Source organism: Heterodontus francisci, chromosome 37 (genome assembly GCF_036365525.1).
Source record: "Heterodontus francisci isolate sHetFra1 chromosome 37, sHetFra1.hap1, whole genome shotgun sequence".
NCBI classification, from domain to species: Eukaryota; Metazoa; Chordata; class Chondrichthyes; order Heterodontiformes; family Heterodontidae; genus Heterodontus; species Heterodontus francisci.
In genome coordinates this window covers 20,278,513-20,296,211 of record NC_090407.1, presented here as the reverse complement: position 1 = coordinate 20,296,211, position 17,699 = coordinate 20,278,513, and the positions used below count along the sequence as shown (strand labels likewise).

At 44.4% G+C, this 17,699-nt stretch overlaps 1 protein-coding gene across 9 annotated transcripts in view; it reads left to right on the top strand.

Moving 5' to 3' along the window:
- The window catches only part of zgc:154075 (uncharacterized protein LOC556929 homolog), a 232,261-nt gene extending 215,160 nt beyond the window's left edge, over positions 1–17,101 (top strand). For 6 of the 9 annotated variants that reach the window (XM_068017229.1, XM_068017227.1, XM_068017225.1 and 3 more), the window contains 2 exons: positions 1,468–1,632; positions 13,609–17,101. In XM_068017229.1, coding sequence (XP_067873330.1) covers positions 1,468–1,632; positions 13,609–13,722 — 279 coding nt within the window. In that variant the 3' untranslated portion in view covers positions 13,723–17,101. Of the gene's footprint in view, positions 1–1,467; positions 1,633–2,720; positions 2,942–13,608 lie in introns of those variants that run through there. The other 3 variants (XR_010969640.1, XR_010969641.1, XM_068017231.1) reach the window with 3 other exon arrangements.
- Positions 17,102–17,699: the final 598 nt, after the last annotated feature.

Below are 17,699 nucleotides of genomic sequence, written 5' to 3'. Positions count from 1 at the left end.
CCATCTTCGTTCAATGAGTTCAGTCTTTAAGCTAAAATACAGCTGATCATTGTGATTTTTATTTGGTAATTATTTCCCCCCCCCCCTCCAGATCTGGTGAGCTCTTATGTTTTTCTTTATTTGAGGGGTGCGATGGAAATTTAAACTGTTGTTAGCACTGCTGTTCAGTCCAGCTACTCACTGCCACAACCAAATGAATGTGACAAACAATTGGGAATTTCTAGCAGGTATATTGGACCATAAAGGGGGTAGCTTTAAGAAATGCAGCCCCCAGTGTGAACTGTTACCTGTCAGGAAGGTATGTCAGGAATCTGTGCGCTCACTCCCCATATTTTGTGTCCATTTAAATGACAAATTTGTTTTTAAATACGATAGAAACCATTTTTCCTGTTTGCTCTGTGACATATTCTGGGAGTATTAATTATTGAAGCTATTACTGAACTTTCATTATCAATGAAGCTAAGCTCAGACTCAAGTCATGTTCCTTACTTATCCCTCATCCCTGTCAATACCCATATCTCGTGTTGGGCTCAGCAAAAAGCACCAGTGCTGCAAAGGCAGGAGGTAAATCTTCAGTCCACACAGCCCATGATGGCTCAGAGCTTTAGTGAATAGCTACATCATTCAGATCAGGAAGGTCCCTAATTTGATCCCTGTGTCATTTGTTTAGTTAACTGATCTGAGCCAGTGCAGCAGTGAGGACAGAAAGCTGTGATTTCCATGCCTCTACAATTGAATACCCTGCTGACACCCACTTTCCAGCCTAACACAGAGCCACTTGTATAAGGTACTAGAGGGCGATTAATGCTCATGGATTCTTACCCAATAAGGTGTTTGTGCCTTTAGGAGGGGAGAGAAAACTGCACACAACTCATATCACATTGTAAACCACGTACAATACAGTAAAAGTGCTGAAATGAACTTCAGGCAGTTATAGATGCAGCAAGAATAAGATGACAACATGACTGAGGTAGAGTTTAACGCCTGCCCCATACAAACAGTGCATTATAGCCCCAATTTTCTCCCTTTCTCTCCTGACTCATGCTGTAGTACAGTACTGTGGCAGCCGGTTACACTCTGGTATGTTGTTCATGTGGCCATTCTTCAGATGAGACTGGACAGTGAATGTTGGAAGGTTACTCAATTGTGGAAGCCATCACAGCTGATCTGTAGGCTTCAGCCAACATCTAAACGTGTACTTTCCAGCAAGGATCAGGAGTCGGAACCCAGGCTGTCCACAAGCCAGGGCTGAGGTTAACTAGATTATTGCAACAGCTGCCTGGATTAAGATCAGCTCATAGAGCAGGGATCAAAGCAGGGAGCGCCCTGATAGGTATGGCTCAGTACCACAAAAACTGCTTCTGTTTCTCTGGAGCTGTTAAGCTCAGATTCGCATGAACTATTTTTCAGATATATTCTCTGCAGATTGCAACAGCATTAGCTCATCATTACCTCTTTGGTTTGTAGGGGGAGCTATCGAGTGAGGGCCAGAATCCGGTGACAGGTTTTGATTTCCTTACACAGACGAAGAAGGAATACCTCTTGGACTATTCAGCAGTGCAGCATACCCACCTGGGAGGACATGGTGGAGCTGACTACTATTTGATGGACAGCTTCATACAGGCCGTTGCTGTAAGTTTCTAATGAACTTTGAAGTTCCTTTCTTTATTGCATTTTGCATCACTGCTCTCTGTCAGGGTTTGTATTTTTAATATGATGTTTGTATTAAGTGTCAGTTTTGCTCAGTGGATAGAACTCATCCTGCTTGAGTGAGAACGTTGTGGGTTCAAACCCCACTCCAGGTCATAAGTGCGCAATCTAGGTTGACAGTCCAGCGCAGTACTGAGAGAGTGCTGCATTGTTGAAGATGCTGTCCTTCAATCGAGCTGTTATAATGAACCCTGTTCTGGTGGTTGATGTTGATGTTAAAGATCCTTTGAGACTACATGAAGAAGATCAGGGTGTTTTCCTGGCCAACGTTCCTTAATCAACATTACCAAAAGCTGGTCATTTGAACTGTTTGGAACTTAGCTGTGTGCCAAGTATCTCCTGCATTTGCTTACACAACAACTTTGCCTTTACTTTAAAGTAGCTCATTCTGTGCAAAGTGCGTTTGCATTCTCCTTGATGAGCTGCTATGTGAATGAAAGTCCTTCTTTCCTCTCTCGCCTTTCAGCTACTGCATCCCTGGCCTGAAGACACTGACTAGCCGGGTTATGATTCTATGGGTGCCCTCCAGTAGCTCACTCAAGTGGGAATTCTTTACATGACACTAAACAGAGAGTGATGACAGGCTTTTCAACAGTGAAGGCATCACAGCCAAACTTGATCTGCCTTCCCACAGAATCCACACATATGCACTCCCACTGGATACACCAGGTACTGATAAAGAGCAGAAGCCTAGTGTGAAATCTATCTAAATTAGAATAATTTGAAGAAAATTTGAAAAATAAATATGAAACAAAAATATACACTACCTACAAAAATAATTCTTTGCACTTTCTAAATGAATCGCTGACCTTTCAGAGAATCCTTTGAATAAGCTAATCCCAGGGAAAGCTTCCTTAGTACAGGGACTTGTTTGTCCATTTAATCTTTCTGATTCAGGCTGTCGTAACTGGACACGATTAAAGCTATAACTTCATATTCTGATTTAAAATGTTTCAATTTTCCCGTAGTTTAATCTTTTTCTATATTTTTTCCTCTGGTTTCCTTTCCAGTTCCCAGGATGGGCTGTAGGATAAATGCCCTGATTTTGGTACTGAATCCTGCAGACCCAGCTATCTGGTTTGATCCTGAGTGGCACTACAGCTGTAACAACTCACGGCCAGAGGGGAAAATAAGCTAGGATTTAGGCTGTGGAACCTGACAGGGGCTGATGCCTCCTGGAGTGCGCTGAACTGAAAGCTCAGTAGCTGCTTCATAGTGTCCATTTAAACTGGTGAGTGCTCAGTAGTTGCCACATAGTGTCCTGCTAACTCCATTTAAACTGGTGAGTGCTCAGTAGTTGCCACATAGTGTGCTGCTTGCTTCATTTAAACTGGTGAGTGCTCAGTAGCTGTTACATAGTGTGCTGCTAACTCCATTTAAACTGGTGAGTGCTCAGTAGTTGCCACATAGTGTCCTGCTTGCTTCATTTAAAGTGGTGAGTGCTCAGTAGTTGCCACTTAGTGTCCTGCTCGCTCCATTTAAACTGCCGAGTGCTCAGTAGCTGCTACATAGTGTCCTCCTCGCTCCATTTAAACAGGTGAGTGCTCAGTAGCTGCTACATAGTGAGTGCTCATATAGCTCCATTTTAAAAAGAGGGCTTCAAGGAAGGAAAATGTCAGCGATTCAGATCTTGCTCAGCTGTGATACTGCACTGCCACCCGGTGGCTTCTATTCTTCAGTGCAAGTGCTGATTCTCTCCTGCATCGTCTTGGGAGAATATGACTTGCTTCCCATTCAGCTTTAGTTTGACTTTGGAACTCCAGACTGTTCTGATTTGGACTGAACAGCTGACTTGTGCGTTTCTCTTGACTTTGAAAGAACACAGATATATTCTATGCTCCGTATCCATTGAAGATGGACACATAACAATTGCAAACCAATAGAAATTAAAGGCAGACTTCTTACGGCTCACCAACATTACCAGGGAAAAAGGATGGTTCCTGTTCCAGCATACTGCTAATGATCAGACCTACCCTACAATGGAAGCAATATTGTCATGAAGCACAGGTATCAGTTTTGTACTGATATGGTATGGGAACAAATCATATTTAACCAGTATCATTAATTCATCACCTTAAAGTCCACACTCACCACGATTACCTGTAAATCCCAGGAGCAGGCTATTCAGCCCATTGCGCCTGCTCTGCCATTCAAATAGATCATGGCTCTCTATGCCACTTTCCCGCGCTATCCCCATATCCCTTGATGTCATTAGTATCCAGATATCGATTTCTGTCTTGAATATACTCAGTGAATGAGCTTCCACAGCCCTCTGGGGTAGAGAATTCCAAAAATTCACCACTCTCTGAGTGAAGGAATTCCTCCTCATCTCAGTCTTAAATGGCCAACCCCTTATTCTGAGACTATGTGCCCTGGTTCTAGATTCACCAGCCAGAGGAAACATCCTATCTACATCCACTGTTTCACACCCTGTTAAGAATTTTGTAAGTTTCAATGAGATCACCTCTCATTCTTCAAAACTCTAGAGAATACAGGCCCAGTTTCCTCAGTCTCTCCTCATAAGACAATCCCACCATCCCAGTGATAGTCTGGTGAATGTCTGTTGCACTCCCTCTTATGGCCAGTATATCCTTCCTTAGATGAGACCAAAATTGCACACAATACTCCAGGTGCGGTCTCACCAAGGCTCTATACAATTGCAACAAGACTTCTTTATTCCTGTACTCAAAATCCCTTGCAATGAAGGCCAACATACCATTTGCCTTCCAAATTGCTTGCTGCACCTGCATGCAATCTTTTAGTGACTCATGAACAAGGACTCTCAGATCCCTTTGGATGTCAACACTTCCCAACCTCTCATCATTTAAGAAATACTCTGTCTTTCTGTTTCTTCTACCAAAGTGGATAACTTCACACTTATTCACATTATATTCCATCTGCCATGTTCTTGCCCATTCACTTAGCCTGTTCAAGTCCCCTTGAAGCCTCCTTGCATCCTCTTCACAACTTACATTCCCACCTAGTTTTATGTCGTCAGCAAATTTGGAAATATTACATTTGGTTTCCACATCCAAATCATTTATATATATTATGAACAGCTGTGGCCCCAGCACTGATCCTTGCAGTACCTTTCAGTGCAGCAGCTTTTTCGGGAGCAGCGTGTGAGCGAGTGAGCAGCTGGGAAAGTCCGTTTGAAAGTAAATTTAATTTCCTTTTGTTTTTCGGCGGAGGCCAGGGGGCTGCTGGGTAAGTAAAACACTATATATTTGGGCGGTTTAAAATAATTTTCCTTTCAGTGCAGCAGCTTTTTCGGGAGCAGCGTGTGAGCGAGTGAGCAGCTGGGAAAGTCCGTTTGAAAGTAAATTTAATTTCCTTTTGTTTTTCGGCGGAGGCCAGGGGGCTGCTGGGTAAGTAAAACACTATATATTTGGGCGGTTTAAAATAATTTTCCTTTCAGTGCAGCAGCTTTTTCGGGAGCAGCGTGTGAGCGAGTGAGCAGCTGGGAAAGTCCGTTTGAAAGTAAATTTAATTTCCTTTTGTTTTTCGGCGGAGGCCAGGGGGCTGCTGGGTAAGTAAAACACTATATATTTGGGCGGTTTAAAATAATTTTCCTTTCAGTGCAGCAGCTTTTTCGGGAGCAGCGTGTGAGCGAGTGAGCAGCTGGGAAAGTCCGTTTGAAAGTAAATTTAATTTCCTTTTGTTTTTCGGCGGAGGCCAGGGGGCTGCTGGGTAAGTAAAACACTATATATTTGGGCGGTTTAAAATAATTTTCCTTTCAGTGCAGCAGCTTTTTCGGGAGCAGCGTGTGAGCGAGTGAGCAGCTGGGAAAGTCCGTTTGAAAGTAAATTTAATTTCCTTTTGTTTTTCGGCGGAGGCCAGGGGGCTGCTGGGTAAGTAAAACACTATATATTTGGGCGGTTTAAAATAATTTTCCTTTCAGTGCAGCAGCTTTTTCGGGAGCAGCGTGTGAGCGAGTGAGCAGCTGGGAAAGTCCGTTTGAAAGTAAATTTAATTTCCTTTTGTTTTTCGGCGGAGGCCAGGGGGCTGCTGGGTAAGTAAAACACTATATATTTGGGCGGTTTAAAATAATTTTCCTTTCAGTGCAGCAGCTTTTTCGGGAGCAGCGTGTGAGCGAGTGAGCAGCTGGGAAAGTCCGTTTGAAAGTAAATTTAATTTCCTTTTGTTTTTCGGCGGAGGCCAGGGGGCTGCTGGGTAAGTAAAACACTATATATTTGGGCGGTTTAAAATAATTTTCCTTTCAGTGCAGCAGCTTTTTCGGGAGCAGCGTGTGAGCGAGTGAGCAGCTGGGAAAGTCCGTTTGAAAGTAAATTTAATTTCCTTTTGTTTTTCGGCGGAGGCCAGGGGGCTGCTGGGTAAGTAAAACACTATATATTTGGGCGGTTTAAAATAATTTTCCTTTCAGTGCAGCAGCTTTTTCGGGAGCAGCGTGTGAGCGAGTGAGCAGCTGGGAAAGTCCGTTTGAAAGTAAATTTAATTTCCTTTTGTTTTTCGGCGGAGGCCAGGGGGCTGCTGGGTAAGTAAAACACTATATATTTGGGCGGTTTAAAATAATTTTCCTTTCAGTGCAGCAGCTTTTTCGGGAGCAGCGTGTGAGCGAGTGAGCAGCTGGGAAAGTCCGTTTGAAAGTAAATTTAATTTCCTTTTGTTTTTCGGCGGAGGCCAGGGGGCTGCTGGGTAAGTAAAACACTATATATTTGGGCGGTTTAAAATAATTTTCCTTTCAGTGCAGCAGCTTTTTCGGGAGCAGCGTGTGAGCGAGTGAGCAGCTGGGAAAGTCCGTTTGAAAGTAAATTTAATTTCCTTTTGTTTTTCGGCGGAGGCCAGGGGGCTGCTGGGTAAGTAAAACACTATATATTTGGGCGGTTTAAAATAATTTTCCTTTCAGTGCAGCAGCTTTTTCGGGAGCAGCGTGTGAGCGAGTGAGCAGCTGGGAAAGTCCGTTTGAAAGTAAATTTAATTTCCTTTTGTTTTTCGGCGGAGGCCAGGGGGCTGCTGGGTAAGTAAAACACTATATATTTGGGCGGTTTAAAATAATTTTCCTTTCAGTGCAGCAGCTTTTTCGGGAGCAGCGTGTGAGCGAGTGAGCAGCTGGGAAAGTCCGTTTGAAAGTAAATTTAATTTCCTTTTGTTTTTCGGCGGAGGCCAGGGGGCTGCTGGGTAAGTAAAACACTATATATTTGGGCGGTTTAAAATAATTTTCCTTTCAGTGCAGCAGCTTTTTCGGGAGCAGCGTGTGAGCGAGTGAGCAGCTGGGAAAGTCCGTTTGAAAGTAAATTTAATTTCCTTTTGTTTTTCGGCGGAGGCCAGGGGGCTGCTGGGTAAGTAAAACACTATATATTTGGGCGGTTTAAAATAATTTTCCTTTCAGTGCAGCAGCTTTTTCGGGAGCAGCGTGTGAGCGAGTGAGCAGCTGGGAAAGTCCGTTTGAAAGTAAATTTAATTTCCTTTTGTTTTTCGGCGGAGGCCAGGGGGCTGCTGGGTAAGTAAAACACTATATATTTGGGCGGTTTCTGAACCCGAGACACCACACTTGTAGTGTCTCCCACCTGCCCTCCTCCTCTAACCAAAAAAAAAAGGACTCGGTGGGGTGTTTATAAGGTAAGGCTTTTTCGATTTCTCTGGTTTTATTGTGATTGGTAAAATCTTTTCGTTCCTTTTTCATTTAACTAAGTTTAAACTTAAGATTAAAAATGGCAGGAGATCTCAGACCCGTATCATGCTCCTCTTGCTCAATGTGGGAGCTCAGGGACATGGCTGATGACCCTGGCTCCTTCACGTGCAGGAAGTGTGTCCAGCTGCAACTCTTGTTAGACCGCATGACGGCTCTCGAGCTGCGGATGGACTCACTTTGGAGCATGCGCGATGCTGAGGAGGTCGTGGATAGCACGTTTAGTGAATTGGTCACACCGCAGATTAGGATTGCTGAGGGAGAAAGGGAATGGGTGACCAAAAGGCAGAGAAAGAGCAGGAAGGCAGCGCAGGAGTCCCCTGCGGTCATCTCCCTCCAAAACAAGTATACCGTTATGGATACTGTTGAGGGAGATGGCTCACCAGGGGAAGGCAGCAGTAGCCAGGTCCATGGCACCGTGGCTGGCTCTGCTGTTCCGAAGGGCGGGAAAAAGAGTGGAAGGGCTATAGTCGTAGGGGATTCGATTGTAAGGGGAGTAGATAGGCGGTTCAGTGGTCGAAAACGAGGCTCCCGAATGGTATGTTGCCTCCCAGGTGCACGGGTCAGGGACGTCTCAGATCGGCTGCAGAACATTCTAAAGGGGGAGGGTGAACAGCCAGTTGTCATTGTGCACATAGGCACTAATGATATAGGTAAAAAACGGGATGAGGTCCTGCATGCAGAGTTTAGGGAGTTAGGAGCCAAGTTAAAAAGTAGGACCTCAAAGGTAGTAATCTCAGGATTACTACCAGTGCCACGTGATAGTCAGAGTAAAAATGAAAGAATAGTCAGTATGAATGCGTGGCTTGAGAGATGGTGCAGGAAGGAGGGGTTCAGATTTTTGGGACATTGGGACCGGTTCTGGGGGAGGTGGGACTATTACAAATTGGACGGTCTACACCTGGGCCGGACTGGAACCAATGTCCTTGGAGGTGCTTTTGCTAACGCTGTTGGGGAGGGTTTAAACTAATGTGGCAGGGGGATGGGAACCAATTGAGGTCAGTTGACAGTAAGGAGGTAGTAACAAAAGCCTGTAAGGAACTAGATAATGAAGTCAGTGTGACTAAGGGGAAGAGCAGGCAGGGAGCAGATGATGAATATAAAGGGACTGGTGGTCTGAGGTGCATTTGTTTTAATGCAAGAAGTGTAGTCGGTAAGGCAGATGAACTTAGGGCTTGGATTAGTACCTGGGAGTATGATGTTATTGCTATTACTGAGACTTGGTTGAGGGAAGGGCATGATTGGCAACTGAATATCCCAGGATATCGATGCTTCAGGCGGGATAGAGAGGGAGGTAAAAGGGGTGGAGGAGTTGCATTACTGGTCAAAGAGGATATCACAGCTGTGCTGAAGGAGGGCACTATGGAGGACTCGAGCAGTGAGGCAATATGGACAGAACTCAGAAATAGGAAGGGTGCGGTAACAATGTTGGGGCTGTACTACAGGCCTCCCAACAGCGAGCGTGAGATAGAGGTACAAATATGTAAACAGATTATGGAAAGATGTAGGAGCAACAGGGTGGTGGTGATAGGAGATTTTAATTTTCCCAACATTGACTGGGATTCGCTTAGTGTTAGAGGTCCAGATGGAGCAGAATTTGTAAGGAGCATCCAGGAGGGTTTTCTAGAGCAGTATGTAAATAGTCCAACTCGGGAAGGGGCCATACTGGACCTGGTGTTGGGGAATGAGCCCTGCCAGGTTGTTGAAGTTTCAGTAGGGGACTACTTTGGGAATAGTGATCACAATTCCGTAAGCTTTAAAATACTCATGGACAAAGACGAGAGTGGTCCAAAAGGGAGAGTGCTAAATTGGGGGAAGGCCAACTACACCAAAATTCGGCAGGAGCTGGGAAATGTAGATTGGGAGCAGCTGTTTGAAGGTAAATCCACATGTGATATGTGGGAGGCTTTTAAAGAGAGGTTGATTAGCGTGCAGGAGAGACATGTTCCTGTGAAAATGAGGGATAGAAATGGCAAGATTAGGGAACCATGGATGACAGGTGAAATTGTGAGACTAGCTAAGAGGAAAAAGGAAGCATACATAAGGTCTAGGCGGCTGATGAAAGACGAAGCTTTGAAAGAATATCGGGAATGTAGGACCAATCTGAAACGAGGAATTAAGAGGGCTAAAAGGGGTCATGAAATATCTTTAGCAAACAGGGTTAAGGAAAATCCCAAAGCCTTTTATTCATATATAAGGAGAAAGAGGGTAACTAGAGAAAGGATTGGCCCACTAAAGGACAAAGGAGGAATGTTATGCTTGGACTCAGAGAAAATGGGTGAGATTCTAAACGAGTACTTTGCATCGGTATTCACCGAGGAGAGGGACATGACGGATGTTGAGGTTAGGAACAGATGTTTGATTACTCTAGGTCAAGTCGGCATAAGGAGGGAGGAAGTGTTGGGTATTCTAAAGGGCATTAAGGTGGACAAGTCCCCAGGTCCGGATGGGATCTATCCCAGGTTACTGAGGGAAGCGAGAGAGGAAATAGCTGGGGCCTTAACAGATATCTTTGCAGCATCCTTAAACACGGGTGAGGTCCCGGAGGACTGGAGAATTGCTAATGTTGTCCCCTTGTTTAAGAAGGGTAGCAGGGATAATCCAGGTAATTATAGACCGGTGAGCCTGACGTCAGTGGTAGGGAAGCTGCTGGAGAAGATACTGAGGGATAGGATCTATTCCCATTTGGAAGAAAATGGGCTCATCAGTGATAGGCAACATGGTTTTGTGCAGGGAAGGTCATGTCTTACCAACTTAATAGAATTCTTTGAGGAAGTGACAAAGTTGATTGATGAGGGAAGGGCTGTCGATGTCATATACATGGACTTCAGTAAGGCGTTTGATAAAGTTCCCCATGGCAGACTGATGGAGAAAGTGAAGGCGCTTGGGGTCCAAGGTGTACTAGCTAGATGGATAAAGAACTGGCTGGGCAACAGGAGACAGAGAGTAGCAGTAGAAGGGAGTTTCTCAAAATGGAGACGTGTGACCAGTGGTGTTCCACAGGGATCCGTGCTGGGACCACTGTTGTTTGTGATATACATTAATGATTTGGAGGAAAGTATAGGTGGACTGATTAGCAAATTTGCAGACGACACTAAGATTGGTGGAGTAGCAGATAGTGAAGGGGACTGTCAGAGAATACAGCAGAATATAGATAGATTGGAGAGTTGGGCAGAGAAATGGCAGATGGAGTTCAATCAGGGCAAATGCGAGGTAATGCATTTTGGAAGATCCAATTCAAGAGTGAACTATACAGTAAATGGAAAAGTCCTGGGGAAAATTGATGTCCAGAGAGATTTGGGTGTTCAGGTCCACTGTTCCCTGAAGGTGGCAACGCAGGTAAATAGAGTGGTCAAGAAGGCATACGGCATGCTTTCCTTCATCGGACGGGGCATTGAGTACAAGAGTTGGCAGGTCATGTTACAGTTGTATAGGACTTTGGTTCGGCCACATTTGGAATACTGCGTACAGTTCTGGTCGCCACATTATCAAAAGGATGTGGATGCTTTGGAGAGGGTGCAGAGGAGGTTCACCAGGATGTTGCCTGGTATGGAGGGCGCTAGCTATGAAGAGAGGTTGAGTAGATTAGGATTATTTTCATTAGAAAGACGGAGGTTGAGGGGGGACCTGATTGAGGTGTACAAAATCATGAGAGGTATAGACAGGGTGGATAGCAAGAGGCTTTTTCCCAGAGTGGGTGTTTCAATTACTAGAGGACACGAGTTCAAATTGAAAGGGGAAAAGTTTAGGGGGGATATGCGTGGAAAGTTCTTTACGCAGAGGGTGGTGGGCACCTGGAACGCATTGCCAGCGGAGGTGGTAGATGCGGGCACGATGGAGTCTTTTAAGATGTATCTAGACAGATACATGAATGGGCAGGAAGAAAAGAGATACAGAATCTTAGAAAATAGGCGACATGTTTAGAGAGAGGATCTGGATCGGCGCAGGCTTGGAGGGCCGAAGGGCCTGTTCCTGTGCTGTAATTTTCTTTGTTCTTTGTTTTTTTTCTTTGTACCCCACTAGTAACAGCCTGCCATCCTGAGAATGACCCATTTATTCCTACTCTCTGTTTTCTGTCAGTTAACCAATTCTCCATCCATACCCCAGTGTATTACCCCCAATCCCATGTGCTCTAATTTTGTTTACTAACGTCCTGTGTGGGACCTTGTCAAAAGTCTTCTGAAAATCGAAATACACCACATCCACTGGTTCTCCTTTATCTATGCTACAAGTAACATCCTCAAAATAGTCCAACAGGCTTGTCAACATGATTTCCCTTTCATAAATCCATGTTGACTCTGCCCAATCATATTATTTTCTAAGTGTCTAGTTATCACATCCTTTATAATAGATTCTAACATTTCCCAACTACTGACACCAAACTAACAGATTTGTAGTTTCCTGTTTTCTCTTTCCCTCCTTTCTTAAATAGTGGGATGACATTTGTTACTTGCCAGTCTGCAGGAACCTTTCCAGAATCTATAGAATTTTGAAAGATAACCACCAATACATCCACGATCTGTATAGCCACTTCCTCAACACTCATCCTGCTGCTACACAACTCAGAATTCTTTCTTTAAAATTTATTTTTGGGGTGTGGGCATCATTGGCAAGGCTGGCATTTATTGTCCATCTCTAGTTGCCCTTGGGAAGGTGGTGTTAAGCCTTCTTCTTGAACCGATGCAGTTGATGTGATGAAGGTGCTTCCACGATGCTGTTAGATAAGGAATTCCAGGATTTTGACTCAGCGATAATGAAGGAATGGTGATACATGTCCAAGTGAGGATGGTGTGTGTCTCCAGACAAAACCCAAGTCTGGAAGGACATAATCTATAATTGTACTGGTGGGTGTTTTTCAGTTCAAGTGAACGCAGTGCAAAATGTTCACGTGGCCACCATCAAAATATTGAAATCCAAGCACCAGCACAGAGAAAATAATCACATGCTCCCCCACTTGTGGCAGTTTCACAATAATAGTGTGCTATTGACAGAAGTGCAGAAAGCTCCTACTGTAGTTGGCATCCACTGAAATAAATGACCCAACCTGCTCACTGACAACCAACACGACAAAAGAAAAGTGGCACTTGAAGTTCATCAAATTTCCACTGGATCGCTCCACTCCTGTCATCAACATAGAGAATTCCTCTCTCGTCGCCCACCACCATCACCCCCCCACCCACTGCCTATTGGCGGAGTTTAACTTTAATTATCTTGTGAATATCCAAAGTCAGTAACAGTACTTCTGAGAAACAGAAATGTGAACTGATCCTTCTTTAAATTGAAGAAATGCTGGAACCACTCAGCAGGTCTGGCAGCATCTGTGGAAAGAGAAGCAGAGTTAACGTTTCGGGTCAGTGACCCTTCATCGGTCACTGACCCGAAACGTTAACTCTGCTTCTCTTTCCACAGATGCTGCCAGACCTGCTGAGTGGTTCCAGCATTTCTTGTTTTTATTTCAGATTTCCAGCATCCACAGTATTTTGCTTTTACTTCTTTAAATTGAACCTTTTTTTGCTAATTTTTTCCCTTTCCCTCTTGAAGCCACTGAATCTCAATGGAGTATGGTTACATGGGAACTGACATCCATCCAACTTGTCATTTAAGTGATTGTTTGCCATGTGTGAACCCAGACTGAATGTTGGCAGAGTATCCTGATGCTATGATCAAGCTCACAGTTTCCAGTAATCATTGGATAATGTTGTAATGATGTCTCATGTTCACAGTGCGCTCAGCAGATGCACTGCCTGTTGAGTCCTTATTTCCGAATAGTGCTTAACAAAAACAGGGAACCCAAAACTCTGACAGGACTGGTTGCATCCAGTTATGTAATTAATTAAACACTATTCAGTAAGTTTTGGCAGACCACCATGATCATGGTGAGCATTCCTCCAAAGCCTGATCTTGCCCTCACCCCGGGTCACTGAATAGTGATCAGAACCAAAAGCCTTCTGATTTTTACCTTTCTTTGCCCAAGACACTAGGTCCAGTTATAGGATCCACAACTGTACAGCTTAATAACAACCCATTGCAAGATTTTAACTCCTCCATTTTAAGGCAGCCACCTCCATGCATCCTGTCGCTTGGTTAGTAAAGCAATAGGCACTAGGCTGCAAGTGGCTTTGGATGCTTATACACGAACAGCAGAACAGCTTCTTGCTTATTGCACAGTGCTTTTTACTGAGCTTAGCATTGCTTCCGTGGAACCTTCCACTATGTAACTTCCCTTTTCTTTCTCTTTTGTTTTATAGGAGAACAATCCATCACTAATCAGGACAGGTCCAGAAGAGACCCTGATCAGCCACTTACTAGTGTTTGATGCAGAACGTGCACGGACAGAAAGCCGCATTGTCTACTGTAACTAGACAGAATAATCAATAGCGGCAATCACCTCAACAAGCAGAAGATATTTGGGAATTAGTGCTGTCAGTGCAGAGCTTTATGTTGCAGGAGCAGCCTGCCACTCAATTCCAGAAAACCAGGTGAGGTGCGCTGCCCTCTGTACATCAGGCTCTGCATGTGAATACTATTGGGGTTGAATCAATTAATAAAATCCACACGTATTGAAATTTACTCAAAAAATAGTTTGCAATAACCAAGTGGAAATTTGTGAGCAGCCCACCAGAAATTCCTGTTATGCACTTGGTGGCTGAGACTTCCCTCCTGCAACACAAACTCTTAGAATTAACCCAAAAATCAATACAGGGGATGGTGGAAATTCAACTTCGGCGGGTGCTGAATGGGCACTAATGGATTGGCCATCTATTATAACCTCCTCCCATTATAAACACCACCCATTATAAACCCTGCCCATTATAAGCCCTGCCTACTATACACCCCACCTGTTATACACAGTGCACATATTCACCATGCCCATTATACACACCATCCGTTATTCACCCCCTCCATTAAATATTCCACCTGTTGTACCACCCTCCCCTTATTAAACACTGCATCAATTATATACCCTGCCTGTTGTACACTGCACCCATTATATACCCTGTCCGTTATACAACCCGTATGTTATGCACTTTGTCCGTCAAACACCCAGCCTGTTACCTACCCCGTTTGATTTTCTTTTTGATTGAAGCCAACTTTCTAAAGGTATTGTCCATGGCTCAGTTGGTTACATTCTCACCTCTTCATTCAGAAGATTATAGGTTTGTCTCACTCCAGAGACTTGAGCACATAATCGAGATTGATATTTCAGTGCAATACTGAGGCTGTGCCGCAATGTTGGAGGTGCTGTCTTTCACATGAACTGTAAAACTATTGCCCTATCTACCCTTCTAAGGTGAATGTGAAAGATCCCTTGGCACTCTTGAAAAAGAACAGGAGGGGGCATCCTGGCCAACATTTATTTCTCAACAAACGCCACGAAAACAGATTAGCTGCTCATTTAGTTCTGTGCTGTTTGTGGGACCTTGCTGTGCTTTCCTATAGCGACTAGGCCAAGATTTTACTGGTGCCTGGGAGGTGGGCTGGGAGGCAGTGAGGCCAGTTAAATCATATGGAGCTCCTCAACACAGTCCCGGCGCTGGGACATTTTACCGGCGGTGGGACTGGATGCAGTGAGACTGGATGCGGAGAGGCTTCCCGCCCCAAGGACGCGGACAGCCAACTACCATAATTAAAGGCCCAATTAGGAGCCATTTTATTGCAAAATACCGATGGCAGGGCCACCCCTTGCACCTCACCCCACCCGTGTGGAGGCTGTCGGCTAAAAGGAGGCAGCTTCCCTGTGGCAACCCAGGAGACCAAGCTGGATTGCCCAAGGAGGGGGTTGCAGGCAGGGAAGGCAACCCCTGTGGCCCCAACAATCTCCATAGAGGGCTTTCCCCTCTGATTCTCGTCCCTCTGAATTTTAAAAAAAAAACTTAACTGGCCCAGCTCCCGAGGTTTCCTACCTGCCTCAGCGGCGACCACCTCCCATGGTGGAGTTGCTGAGACTTCAGAGCTGACTCTGATTTGGCCGGCAGAACGGAGAGCCCATTGGCTGTCCTTAATTGGATGGCGGGCCCTCAGGCAGCCAATTAGGAGGCCATCTGTGCTGAAATTGCTGAGGTGGTCCTGCTGCCAGCAAGTGTGGACACAGGACCCGCTTTTCGCCCTGATGTTGGGATCCCAACAACCCTTGTAAAATTCAGGTCTATATTTCAGAAGTACTTCATTGGCTGTTAAGTGCCTGGGATGCCCTCCGGCCATGAAAACCTCTCAGCCCTTCAGTCTTTAAAAAATAAATAGGACACAATCAGATTTGAACTTGACAAAAGGCCAAAACCCTAGTTAGCACACCTTATAATCAAAAGTACAAACAAAATGTTGGGAGGCAAACAACAGGTTCACTAGGATCTGAAAATGAAAAGGTGGAGGCCGATCATCAGAGCAATTCGCACCAATAAGAAAGAGTACATCCACCGTTTGGTGAAGCAAATTCATTCATTGTGGGGATATCTGAGCAGCAAGACTCCCTTATCGTTCCAGAACTAGGATGCCAGATAGTTAGCGCCAGATTTAATTGTTCATTATACAAGCATAACCTTTCTGTGAACTCAGGCAGTGATTGTTGACTTCCCAGAGAGGCTCAGAATGTCTGGCACTCCTGCTCATTGAGATCTTAATAAATCTGTTTCATTTCCCTTCGGATGTTTATACAGGACCAAACAATGAGTGGAAAAATTATATTTTTTAAAATCTCTGGTAAATTATTTAAATTTTCAAACAGAAGTGTAAAGATAATATTTTCAGTTTTCTGTGATAACAGAACATTAATTTAACTCAGATCTTTTATTCAACATGATGGAAGGATACAAGATAGTAAAAGATATGGGAAAAGTAAAACCAGTTAGTTGCGTGAATATTTGCAGTTACAGTATGACAAGCGATAGAGGTTCAAACTAGTGAAACGCCAAAACTGTAGACAGCTGTTGTCAGGAAGAACTCCTTCACACAAGCTGGGATCGATTCTCAGGAAGAGCTGGAAGCAGAAACCTTAGTGCCAGCCAGGAACCAGTTAGGTTGTGTGGCAGGCGTCGGGGATCTATCTGGACAGATGAGCAAAGATGTGACAAATGACCATCCTTTGATCTATTTAGTGAACTCATGCTGTAATAGAGTAACCCATTGTGAATGCTGGGACAATGGTGGTACATGGCGTTGCATTGTAGGCTTTTGGGTGTAATTGCTGGTGAGTAAGCAACAGGCAATTGGACTGGATGTTTATCTGCAACTAATTTCATAGGTTGAAAATAATATAAGCGGGGGTAGGGACTTCAACCCAACTTCCCAGTGGGAAATTGACAGATCAGGTCTGGCTGCCTGATTTACATGCAGAAATCAACTCAGAAAGTAAAATCGGTCCAAATGTAAAACAGGCAGTGAGTAATTCAGGCAGACAATTCAGTCAGCCAATTCAGTCCTATCGGTTTCCCACCAGGTGAGTTTGGTTAAAATTGTCTCCATAAAATCTAAAAGTCAACAACTGTACAGAAAATGGATTTGCAGCGAGCCAGTTGATTTTAGTCAGAGCAATACAACAAGCGCTGAAACTGGCCTCTGCCCTCCAGTGAATCACAGGAAAAGGACTTAAAAAAGTAACTACCAAATTTAAGTGCACATAATTTTTCTTACTACAAAATGTGAATTTACTTATAAATGATATAAAATCAGATTAATATTGAATGTGAAAGATTAGAATTGTTTGCTGTGATTTTTAACTGCAAATTAAAAGAAAATCTGCTGGAACTTTCAAGATTAAAAGTGTTCTTTATTTGCCACTTTGGAAGGAATTGTTGTGACTGAATGGAATTGGTGGGGAGAAAAGAACTAGAAGGAGTTCCCCTGGGCTCTCAGTGTGCAAGTGTTCTGGCTGGAGTGGTACTAAGTCACATCCCAGGATGTTCCAGGTTCCGTCTGTGATCTGTGCTGAGTTAGTTTGATCTCAGCCCAGATAAGAGTTGAGGTACGACAAGTAGCCTCAGTGGAACAGAAATGAATCAGGGTTCCTGTTCACAATCACTCATGCTCGAAAGTGGTGGGGGCAGGGGGCTGTTGGCTGCAAAAAGGGTAAGGCTCAGCTTGCAATGCCCCAATGCCCATGTAGCTGATACGCCCAGGGCTCACACTTGAAGAATGTTCTTGGGGTAAAAGAAGGCAGCTGGTGCTTGTGCAATTTTATTTGTATATTCATTTTCAGGATGTGGGCATCATTGGTAAGTCAGGCAGATGTGTGACTTGAAGGTGAATTTAGAGAAGGTGGTGTTCCCATGCACCTGCTGCCCTTGTCCTTCTCGGTGGTAGAAGTCATGGGTTTGGGAGGAGCAGTCAAAGAAGCCTCAGTGAG